The following is an 11,353-nucleotide window of genomic DNA, read 5'->3' as shown; positions in this document are numbered from 1 at the left end:
CGAGGCCCTCAGGGCAAGGCCCCAGGGCCTGGCTTAGGGATGCGAAAGGCAGGCTGGGAATGGTAGTTTGATAGCCCGCGAGGGGGGCTAGAGGCTGGCGGTAGGAGGGACTCGTTGTCCCAGCGTGCCCTGCGCCTCAGCCCGCGCGCTCGCAGTTTCTCGCTCTCGCCCGCCCTCCGCTCCCTAGCTTGCTCGCGCTTTTGCTCGCGCTCTCCTCGCGGATCGAAGGGACTGTGGCTACAGCCTGTGGCTGGGAAGGGCGACAGAGGCGGCGGTTCAGGAGAAACGAAGCTGCAGTGGTGGTGGTGGGAAGATGTCGGGCGAGGACGAGCAGCAGGAGCAAACTATCGCCGAGGACCTGGTCGTGACCAAGTATAAGATGGGGGGCGACATTGCCAACCGTGAGTGCGGCCTCAGGGGTCCGGAGATCGAGGCTGGGAGGGAGAGGCAAAGGGGACGGTGTTGGGCTGGCCCCCGAGGGCCTGGAGCGGTGGGGTCATGCAGTGTGGGCTAGTGAGGGCCCCGCGCAGGTCTGCTGGAGGTGGCGTGGTGGGGAGGCTCCGTGTCACGCCTGGGACCTGAGAGGCTAGGCCTGGGCTGGAGTCTCGAGGTGCAGGCGGCCGGGCGGCCGGGCGGCCGGCCGGGAGGGGCGGAGAGCTGGGCCTTCGGCCGGCTCCAACCCTAGGCGGTTGGTAAGGAGGCGAGGCGTATCTCCTGCCCCTCACCTTTCAGTCCGGATCTCTGTCTCTGATTTTGGCAGTAGCGAAGCCACCTCGAAAAGGAAGCGCCCCTCTATTTTGTCGCGGCTCTCCGCCGTCAGGAGCCTAGCCGGCACGTGTTGCCAGGTCCCCTGCGGATCGCCGGCTCCCTCCGCTGTGGTCCCTGACACCAGCTTCCCTACCACGTGCTTTGTTGTAGTTGTTCGTTCTTTACTTCAGCTCCTTCCTTGGTGGGGGCCGCCTTCTACTCTTGGGCCAGCTCAGGGACCGTTGGAGGGCACACCATAACTCTTGGAGATGTATCTCACTGTTCTCAAAGTTATTCATCACTATCCCCAATCTGCGCAGATGGCTTTAGTTAGTCGTCAAATTTGATTGTTCTCAAGGGTTTCACAACTTTAGGAGTGTTTTGAGATCCTTCTCACCCCAACTAGGCAAACCTGTGAATAGTACTGTTAAAGGGGGGGACTGATGTTAGAATATTAGGACTGTGCTCTGACTTACTCAGCTGCCACTTACTCAGTGGCAGCTGCCTGCCACTCTGGACAGATGTCTCACTTTCTGTCTTCTCTCTTTCCAATTTAAAACCCAGTTAGGGGGACAGAAAGTGCTTGTCTTTGGGCTTTTAAATGGTTTTGACAGTAAAGATAGGCATTTAGGATGCCTTTGATCCTATGGCTGAAAACCTGAGTTTTCAGACTTCCAAAGAATCACCAAAACTTGATCACAAAAATCAAATCTGAAGTCCAGGATGGGCCATGGAGAGGGTATCCGGTGAACAAAACAATGCTTTATAACATAATTGACATGTAGTGGTTTGAATCAGAAAAAAAATTTTTTCCCTCTTGCAGTTTATAACTTCTGAGGCACTTGTGATTCCAGATACCAGTTTGAAACTCTTTTGGGTCACATACCTCTTTGAAATCTGCTAAGAGCAGAGCTTGCTGAAGCCCAGGGACCTTAGTTTAAGTCTCCTTGACTTGTTATTTGAAGAAATAAGTCTACATAAATTGGGATTACTAACATCTAATTGGGGTGTCTGGGAAGGGAAGAAGGTAGCATTATAACAATGCATCAGCTTGGAGTCAGCAATTGTATGTCTACCTTCCTGTTGTCCCTGACGCCGACAAATTTCCTCCAGTCTACTTTGCATGTATGTTGGATACCTTGGTGAGAACCCCCCTGAAGTTCATAATCCTGTCCTACCACACCACAGATATCATCTTTGGAAAGTCTCCCTTGCCTAAGGAGACAGATGGTGCATACCCAGTTGTCACACTATATAAGGGAGGAAAGGAAGTGTTGGCTTTTTTATTTCAGGAAAGGAAGGTAGAGATTTAGAGATTATAGGGAGGTACATTGCAAGAGACAAAACTTATTCCCTCTTTCATCTTTTGAGCAATGGCACTAGGGAATATTAGAAACTCTAAGTCCAACTTCTAGGTGTTTCTTGGATGGTAACTTAGACAACACATGCAGGACTGATACGGGGTTCTGTTCCCAGGGGTACTTCGGTCTTTGGTGGAAGCATCCTGTTCAGGTGTGTCGGTACTGAGCCTGTGTGAGAAAGGTGATGCCATGATAATGGAAGAGACAGGGAAGATTTTCAAAAAAGAAAAAGAAATGAAGAAAGGTAAAAACAATCCCCCATGAATTTCCTAAGTTTGACCCTTATTCAGTCCTGTTTGTTTTATTGTAATGATGCAACCCCTACCCTAGCACTCGTTGAGATATTTGGAAATTTGGAATGGCAAGGGGGATTCAAGTAGTTTCCCACCCAATCCAAACTGATCAAACTTAAGCAAGACCCTGAAGAAAATCCACTTATCTTTCTGAGGGGCAACAGGGCTCCAAGAGAGTGAGCAAGGCAGTAAGGCTGATTGTCTCTTTACAGGTATTGCCTTTCCCACCAGCATTTCAGTAAATAACTGTGTATGTCACTTCTCCCCTTTGAAGAGCGACCAGGACTATATTCTCAAGGAAGGTGACTTGGTAAAAATGTAAGCTTAAACTATTTTAGAGCACTTGTCTTTTTCCTAAGCATTCACAGTAGTGCCAGTTGCTAATGCTGTACTCTGCTCTTGCCTTTCAGCGACCTTGGGGTCCATGTGGATGGCTTCATCGCTAATGTGGCTCACACTTTTGTGGTTGATGTAGCTCTGGTAGGTGGACCACTTTGAACTCTGTTCAGCCGGTGGGGAGTGGGGGAGGGCGCACTGCTGCTCACTTCTTATCCCCAGCCCCACCACCACGCAAGTTTTGAGAGAGTATCTAGAGAAATGAAAGGGGAAAGGGTGTTTTCTCTCCTCACCACTGGCTGCATAATGGACGCAAACAGATATTAACTGAAAGACCAGCTGAGTTAAAGAGCTTTCCAGGAAGGCACTCACTGCATTTCCTTATCTACAGGGGACCCAAGTAACAGGGCGGAAAGCAGATGTCATTAAGGCAGCTCACCTTTGTGCTGAAGCTGCCCTACGCCTGGTCAAACCTGGAAACCAGGTAAGCTGTTGAGTCCAACTCCAAAGCTTGATAGAGCCAAAGATGCATTAGGCATCTACAGCTATTCTGTGCTGAAAGAGAAGAGGCAGGAATTAAAGAGTAATACCAAAGAGCAGTTAAATCTGAGTGCCTACCTTAGGTGGTATCATGCTAGGTGTAAGGGGATATGTGGTCCCTTTCTCGTGGAGCCTATAGAGATCCTTTTTCATGTTTTGGATGTGCGTCTTTCCCCAAAATAATTTGAGATAGATAGCTTACAAATAAAACACAGACACCACAGTTTTAAAACTCAATTTTAAAAGCTTATAAAACAAAAATCTTAATAGTACCAGTAAATTGGTGACAAAGAGGCCAAAGCCCCTTGCAAGACAATATTAGGAAGCCCAGGGATCATAAACTGCTCATGAATTAATACAATTTAGTGTGTTAGACTATTAGTGGAGATTTTTCTCGAACACTTAGATTTCGGAGACCTGTTCAATACTTAAAGCATCCTCTTTTTTTCTGTGCTCTCTTCTTTACACTTTTCATCAGTTTGTCCCCATTGTTACTTAATTGCATCATTTTTTTTTTTTTTTTTATAATTTTTTTTTCCCCTACTTTATTTATTTATTTATTTATTTTTGGCTGTGTTGGGTCTTCGGTTCGTGCGAGGGCTTTCTCCAGTCGCGGCAAGCGGGGGCCACTCTTCATTGCGGTGCGGGGACCGCTCTTCATCGCGGTGCGCGGGCCTCTCACCATCGCGGCCCCTCCCGCCGCGGGGCACAGGCTCCAGACGCGCAGGCTCAGCAGCCGTGGCTCACGGGCCCAGCCGCTCCGCGGCACGCGGGATCCTCCCAGACCAGGGCCCGAACCCGTGTCCCCTGCATTAGCAGGCAGACCCTCAACCACTGCGCCACCAGGGAAGCCCAATTGCATCATTTTTACTTAAAGCTCTGTTGTAGGTTTCTTACAGCAGTACCTACTTCATAGAGCTACCATAAAGTATTTTGAACAGTACTTGGCACATAGTAAGCCCTTGTGTCAGCTATTATTATTTTGCACATTAATTATTTTTAGTATTTATGTACTTACTATTGTGTCTTTTCACTGGAAGGTACTGTTAATATAGTGGCTATTGTCTAGCTATGACATTAGACTTTCTGGATTCTCACCCTGTTGCCACCCCCTATTGATTTTAAATAACTTCAAGTTCAAATTTCCTCATCTGTAAAGTGGGAAAAATTAAATTGTGCCTTATTATCACATGGCTGTGAAGATTGAGATCATCCATGTAAAGTGATTATCACAGTATGTGGCACAGTTTAATAATAGCGTGATTGGTAATTCACTTTCCTTTTTTTCTTAAGAACTGTAGTTTAGGTGAGGATCAGATCATGTTTGAAAGAGGTAAGAAGTGAAAAATAAAAGTTTCTATACCCTTTCAACAGGTTAGAATTCCAGGTATAATGGACTAAACACTATGGTCAGAAAACCTGGGTTTATACCATGTTCTTTTGGTTAACTGGTTTAACCCTGGGCAAATCATGTAACCTTCCTGAGCCTCAGTTTCCTCCTCTAGATTGGGATGTAGATCTGCACTATCCACCTTACAGAATCGTTATCTAAGTAGACCATCTTCGTGAAAGTGCTTTGTAAAATGGTATGCAAATGTAATTTCTAGGTTGTAGGGATGATAGGGCCTATGAAATGAAAAACCAATGAGAATCATTGCACTTGCTTGAGGATATTAGATCTCTCAGTTCTTTTTTTTTTTTTTCTCAGTTCTTTTATGCTTCTTGTTCTCATAGTAGACAACTCCCTAGCCCCTGTATCTTATCTTTTATTTGATCTTGTACTTCTAGAACACACAAGTGACAGAAGCCTGGAACAAAGTTGCCCACTCATTTAATTGCACACCAATAGAAGGTGAGACCTCAGATAGTAGGGTTGGGGGTCTAAGTATGAGTGGTTTTGCAGAATTAAGACTTTTGCTCCCTTGAGGATCCATCTTGGCTCTGACATAATCCAAGCCAAAAACCTCAGTGCCCTGTGTTTCCATAGCCAGGCACTTTGCTCTCATTGTCTGCTCCATGATTCTACTTGGGTGGGTGGGTTGAAAACCTTTTGGGATTCTAGGTGAGTGGTACCATAGACTTTGTCCTATCTGCAGGTATGCTGTCACACCAATTGAAGCAGCATGTCATCGATGGAGAGAAAACCATTATCCAGAATCCCACAGACCAGCAGAAGTAGGTGCCCTGTATCCCACCCTGTACCTTCTGTCATACCAGACTAGTCATGAACTTATCCTTCCATATTCCAGGCTAATCTTATCTACTTTCTACTCTAAACTCCAGGAACTACTTATTGCTCTTTATGGTTTCCTTTCTGTTCCTTTTAGGAAGGACCATGAGAAAGTTGAATTTGAGGTACATGAAGTATATGCTGTGGATGTTCTCGTCAGCTCAGGAGAGGGCAAGGTGAGGAATGTAACAGAGCTAGCAGGGGGGGCGGCTGAGGGTGTGTTCCAAGAGCACCAGACCAAAATGTGATCTTTTTTAGGCCAAGGATGCAGGACAGAGAACCACCATTTACAAAAGAGACCCTTCTAAGCAGTATGGCCTGAAAATGAAAACTTCTCGTGCCTTCTTCAGTGAGGTTGAAAGGCGTTTTGATGCCATGCCCTTTACTTTAAGGTACTACTGCACTTAGCAAGGAAAGGGCTTGGAACCATTCGGACCCATATACCACACACCCAGAAGCACTCTTTTTTTTTTTTTTTAAATTAATTAATTTATTTAATTTATTTATTTTTGGCTGCGTTGGGTCTTCCTTGCGTGCATGCTTTCTCTAGTTGCAGCGAGCGGGGGCTACTCTTCGTTGTGGTGCACGGGCTTCTCATTGCGGTGGCTTCTCTTGTTGCAGAGCACGGGCTCTAGGCGCGCGGGCTTCAGTAGTTGTGGCTCGCGGGCTCTAGAGCACAGGCTCAGTAGTTGTGGTGCACGGGCTTAGTTGCTCCATGGCATGTGGGAACTTCCCGGACCAGGGCTCGAACCCGTGTCCCCTGCATTGGCAGGCGGATTCTTAACCACTGCGCCACCAGGGAAGCCCCCAGGGGCACTCTTCCTTCCCCCACCTTTCCCTCCCTCCCTCTCCTCTCCTGCCTAGACTTGTAGCTCCAGCCTGCGTGCATGCCTTCTCTCCCTCTCGCCTTCTCTCCCTCTCGCCATCTCCCTCTCATAGAAGGTAGTGTAAAAAAGCAATCCTACGCGTGATTTCTGCCTGAGGGTAGGAGTTATTTAAAAACATGAGCAAAATGGTAAGACATGATAAGGAGATATGGATACCTGAATTTGTCTCTCTCTCCCCAGAGCATTTGAAGATGAGAAGAAGGCCCGCATGGGTGTGGTGGAGTGCGCCAAACACGAACTGCTACAACCATTTAATGTTCTCTATGAGAAGGAGGGTGAGTTCTAAGAAGAGAGTTGTACTTTGGAGCCCCTGATTATGGTCCCCTCCTCCCTATAGCTCACAGAAAAGAGGATGGATGACAAGGGAACATTTTATCAAAATACTTTGTTTCTCTCATAGGTGAATTTGTTGCCCAGTTTAAATTTACAGTTTTGCTTATGCCCAATGGCCCCATGCGGATAACCAGTGGTCCCTTTGAGCCTGACCTTTATAAGTCTGAGATGGAGGTCCAGGATGCAGAGCTCAAGGTTAGTGTGGGATGGAAAGGGGCGGGCACGTGGCACTTGTCTTGGGAGTGAGGAATAAGTGATGGGAAAGTCCTGAAGAGAGCTACAGTGCTGAGAGTAGCACTTGGTGTTTGCTCCACATTCCTCAAAATTTGTTTTCCTTCTTCCTTCTATATGTTCCAGGCCCTCCTCCAGAGTTCGGCAAGTCGGAAAACCCAGAAAAAGAAAAAAAAGAAGGTTCGTTAACAATCATCCCTCTCTGGCAGGGTGAACTTGATCCCTCTTTATTCCACCTTCCTGGGTCATGGTGGTTGTATAGATTTCTGTATGTCCTTATTTTTCCCCATCTCAGCCCTGACCTAGAGAATTAGGATATTTTTGTCCTTGGTCCCCCAGACACTACCCTAAGTTGTTGGAAACTGACATGTCTTCTCCCTCTCCTTTCCATGAATGTAGGCCTCTAAGACTGCAGAGAATGCCACCAGTGGGGAAACTTTAGAAGAAAATGAAGCTGGGGACTGAGGTGGGTCCCATCCCCCCAGCTTGCCACTCCTGCCTCATCCCCTTCCCACCACACCCCAGGCTCTGTGAAGTGCAGTTCGTCTTCTCCACCCAGGACCACCAGCAGAGCGGGGTCTCCCTGTCCTCATCCCAGTCCCCCAACCCAGCCCCCTTCCAACAACAACCAGCTCCAACTGACTCTGGTCTTGGGAGGCCAGGCTTCCCGGCCATCGAAGACTACTTTAAATAGAAAAGAGAAATTGAATAATAAAATCAGGAGTCAAAATCCATCGTCTTCAAGCCCCTCTTTCTAGCCTTTTTCTACTATTCTCTGCTTGGTCGAGGTTTATGACCCTACAACAGAACGGGGAAGAGGCTAAAGTAGCCACCACCACTAAAAACTCAGCTGAAATTTTTTTATACCACTCCAGTGTCAGCATTTTCCCATCTGTTGGGGCTTGTTCCTCTCTCTTTTCCCACTCTCCCCAAGTATTTTATCAGGCCTCAAAATAGAGGAGCTATTCTTCAGACTGTTTTTCTTCACATGTGGCAGATTCCTTTTATGATCCAGGCTGTCTAGTCAGGCCCCTCCCATTTTTAGGAGCTGGAGCCTGCGTTTACCAAGGGATTTTCATCTATCAAATGGATCCTCATTTGTAAATCTTTGTAGTCCATTTTGTTCTGCAGGACATTTTTTTCCCCCTCCACAAGGCTGTAAAGAAGTAATCCATCTCAACCATGTCCATTTCTTTGGAGTCAGTGGGATTCTTCCCTTGCTCTATCTTAGAAACCTGAGTTGGAAGCTCCACTGTGGTTTTGTTCCCTGTTTGAAATATTTTGACCTCCCTTTCTTGAAAGAAAGACCTGGAACCAGAGGAGCAGACTGATTGAAGAGACAAAACTCCTGGCTTTCTGAAGCTGTGGACTTGGATGAATTGCTAGGGGTTTGGAGAGAAAGGTGACGAATTTCAGTACCTCTGGCATGCTGTCCCAGGGAACTAGGGCTCCCGCTAACTTACAAGGTTTTTAAACATATTGAAAATGACATGGCATTAAATAAATTTGGATTTGCTCATAATCATGTGTCTTTGTTTGCTGCTCTTAATTGATGGTGGAGGGAGAGTGTGAGTTGAAGTGATGATCATTTGGAACCTGTTTTGTTGTGTTTTGTTTTGTTTTTTTTTGGCATGCAGAATCTTAGTTCCCGGACCAGGGATTGAACCCATGTGGAATCTTAACCACTGGACTGCCAGGGAAGTCCTTGGAACCAGTTTTCTATAGCCATATTTTACCTTTCTAAAACAAGGAATACCTTGGGTTGGGGAGACATAAATCCTGGGTTCTCTGAAAAGAGTACCTTTTCTATGGGAGTTTGTGATTTAGTTTCTGAAGTTAAAAACATACACCTTGCTGCTGACACTGTTCAGGACATTAATGTTTACTGCAAAAAATAAGAACACTGTATGCAAGTGATTATCTTGATTTAGGAAGCCAGGAAGAATGCATTTAGTGTTATGCAATTTTTCAGGGCCAGCCTGAGATTGGATGGGTAATTTGTATTAGAGCAGCTTACATATGAGGCATTGCTGACCTGAAGATACTACGCTGAACGAAACTGAACACATCACTTCATGAGAACTTATAGACAGTGGGCAATCAACAGGTGAGATCCCAGTGGATTTGATATAAAAATAATCCTAGGGTTTTTTGTTTTCAAACACATTACCTTCTGCTGGTGACAGTACTAGAACTGCTTAAGCACTTGGAATAAGGGCCCTAAATTTAGAAACCTTGTTTTTCCAGAGCTAAAAAAGGTGAAATTTTATAAAGGGAAACCACTAAAAAAGGGATTATAACAAGCTGTACTGTATCTTACAGTGAATAAGGTGAAGTCTGTATGATGAAGGGTTCTCTTTCATACTTCATAACTGTAGCCAAATATTTGGGTATCTTTTCCGGGTACTTCTGACCTAACCATACCGTGAGACTGGGAAGTTGTCTTGCCACCAAATACCATTCTTGCCCTAAAGAAATGTGTAGCTCATCTTGCTTCCCCTCTGTCCATTGATTTGATCTTCGCCCTATGCAGAAGGAGAATCACTTAAGTTCCTGAACAAGATGCATCGTGGCCAGGAATATAGTGACATTCTGCCTCAGGCATTGTAGAGAAAGACCGGACTTGGCTAGGAAAAGAGTTTATCTTCGATAGTGACAAAGTTCTCTGTAGTATGACAGCTTTCTCAACTCCTCACTTTACATCCTTTCAATGTTCTGAAATCTTAGGACCTTTGTAAGTTCCAAGATCGAATCTCCCTGCAGCAATTTAGTTTAGAAAATAAGGTAAACCAGTAAAACAAATCAGGAGTTTTTGTTCAATCTGCACCTATCCATAGTAAAATGGAGGATATCGCCAGGCAACTGCAACTCCCATGAAGCAATGAGAGGGAAGGCGGAAGTAGCTGTCCTTTGCTCGTTTGCGCCTCTAGGTCTCTTATTGTAAATATGTGCTCATATTTAAATAATACAGTATCCTCATAATAAAACTGGGGGAAGGGGAATTTTATAACTCAAACTCAAAATAGTGTTTTCCAACAGAACTTTCCTAATTCAATCACTTCTCAGGTACCTAAGGCCGAAAGCTATTGTTACTCCCCTCGGGCAGCCCCGCCCCTAGGGGCAGGGCGAGACAGCGGAAATGACGACAATGAGCGTTCCATTAAATATCCGTAGGTGGGCCTCTACCCCTCTCTCGGCCTTAGCGCCATCTTCGGAGGTGAGTGTCTTGAGTTGCTGTGTTCGGATTCCGAGTACAATCCATTAACATCTGATCTCTGCACTTACCATCGTTATAGCAAACTAACTGCAGACTTTTTTTCTTTCCCCGTAGAAACCTCCGCGCCATGAGAGCGAAGGTAAGCAGTCCCTGGCAGTGAGCTGAGGCTGTTAAGAATTGGCGATTGTTGGGGTAGACCTTGGCAAGGGAAGTCCGCCATCGTTCCGGGATCGCTGGGTTCTCAAGGGTGCCCAAGAGATGTTGGGAGAGGAAGGATAGTTTGGGGCGAAGCAAAGGAAGTGGTGGGTAAGTGCTGTGGTGAGAGAGGCTGGGAGTGCGAGAGAGGGCGGGAGTAGAAGAGCGCATGCGGGCTTCGGGGTTTTACGTCTGGGATCCGGGTGGGAGTCCAAATTGTTGATGTGGTTACTCATATAATGCTCTTCATATCCCTGCCTAAACTTGTTACTAAAACTAATGATACCTTGTTTTATTCTCTGCCTCTGGTTATGATCGGTTGCCAGTGGAGGAAGAAGCGAATGCGCAGGTATGCTGAGAAGTTTCCAGTACAGGAGGGGGGAAGTGGAGCGCGCCTTGGATAAAACTTGGGAGGAACATTTGGTTTAGAAATCTAAAACAACTTTAGGTGAAAAACGTTATGAGCATTGACTGGCCAAAGCCAGGAGTCGGGACACAAGACGGTAGCATCGTATTGTTCGTTGATTTTACCCGTCCCTTGTATTGTGTCTAGATGTAAAATGGGAGGGAAAGACTGAACTCGGGTTTGTGGGCAGGAGGTGTATTCTTATGTCTGGTTTTCAGGCTGAAGCGCAAAAGAAGAAAGATGAGGCAGAGGTCCAAGTAAACTTGTATACCCATGGAAGCCACAGGAGCAGAAACAAGGGAAGGCAGAGGACAGGGACGCTGTTACAAATTGTTGGACTGCTTGCCTACTGTCTAGAACTTGTCTCAGTGGATCTGGAACATCGATGGCCATTCTGATCGCCTCGACCGCCTTTGAGAGACCCACCTTACTTGTATCAAAACGGTCCCTTTTGGTCCTTTGCCCTGGACCTTTGACATACTGGACTAGTTCTATTCTCAGTTGTGGCTGAATGTAACATGTAACAATAAATCATCTCTTTTGCTGTCTTAGCTGAAGAAAAAAATTCGTCTTGTGT

The 11,353-nt window shown here is 46.1% G+C and overlaps 1 protein-coding gene across 2 annotated transcripts; it reads left to right on the top strand.

Annotated features, from left to right (window-relative positions):
- The first annotated feature begins 114 nt into the window (after positions 1–114).
- On the top strand, positions 115–11,343 carry PA2G4 (proliferation-associated 2G4). 2 transcript variants are annotated; one of them, XM_007179560.3, is made up of 18 exons: positions 115–401; positions 2,224–2,352; positions 2,614–2,719; positions 2,812–2,881; positions 3,129–3,221; positions 5,066–5,129; positions 5,374–5,452; positions 5,605–5,683; positions 5,766–5,899; positions 6,575–6,669; positions 6,795–6,922; positions 7,085–7,138; positions 7,358–7,424; positions 8,265–9,065; positions 10,025–10,175; positions 10,290–10,314; positions 10,697–10,719; positions 10,995–11,343. In XM_007179560.3, exons 1-13 carry the CDS (start codon positions 314–316, stop codon positions 7,421–7,423), a joined length of 1,185 nt encoding a protein of 394 aa, XP_007179622.1. In that variant the 5' UTR covers positions 115–313; the 3' UTR covers position 7,424; positions 8,265–9,065; positions 10,025–10,175; positions 10,290–10,314; positions 10,697–10,719; positions 10,995–11,343. The 2 variants fall into 2 exon arrangements, with proteins under 2 accessions (XP_007179622.1, XP_007179621.1); XM_007179559.3 differs by having other exon boundaries at positions 8,261–9,065.
- Positions 11,344–11,353: the final 10 nt, after the last annotated feature.

Source organism: Balaenoptera acutorostrata, chromosome 11, assembly GCF_949987535.1.
Source record: "Balaenoptera acutorostrata chromosome 11, mBalAcu1.1, whole genome shotgun sequence".
Taxonomy (NCBI): domain Eukaryota; kingdom Metazoa; phylum Chordata; class Mammalia; order Artiodactyla; family Balaenopteridae; genus Balaenoptera; species Balaenoptera acutorostrata.
Note: the sequence above shows the minus strand (reverse complement) of the source record. Positions and strands in the feature narration are given on the sequence as shown.

Coding starts and splice junctions, on each gene's coding strand:
- PA2G4 (XM_007179560.3), top strand. CDS start 314: ATGTCGGGCGAGGACGAGCAGCAGGAGCAAACTATCGCCGAGGACCTG. Junction 5,453..5,604: donor AATCCCACAGACCAGCAGAA/GTAGGTGCCCTG, acceptor TGTTCCTTTTAG/GAAGGACCATGAGAAAGTTG. Junction 5,900..6,574: donor GCCATGCCCTTTACTTTAAG/GTACTACTGCAC, acceptor CTCTCTCCCCAG/AGCATTTGAAGATGAGAAGA.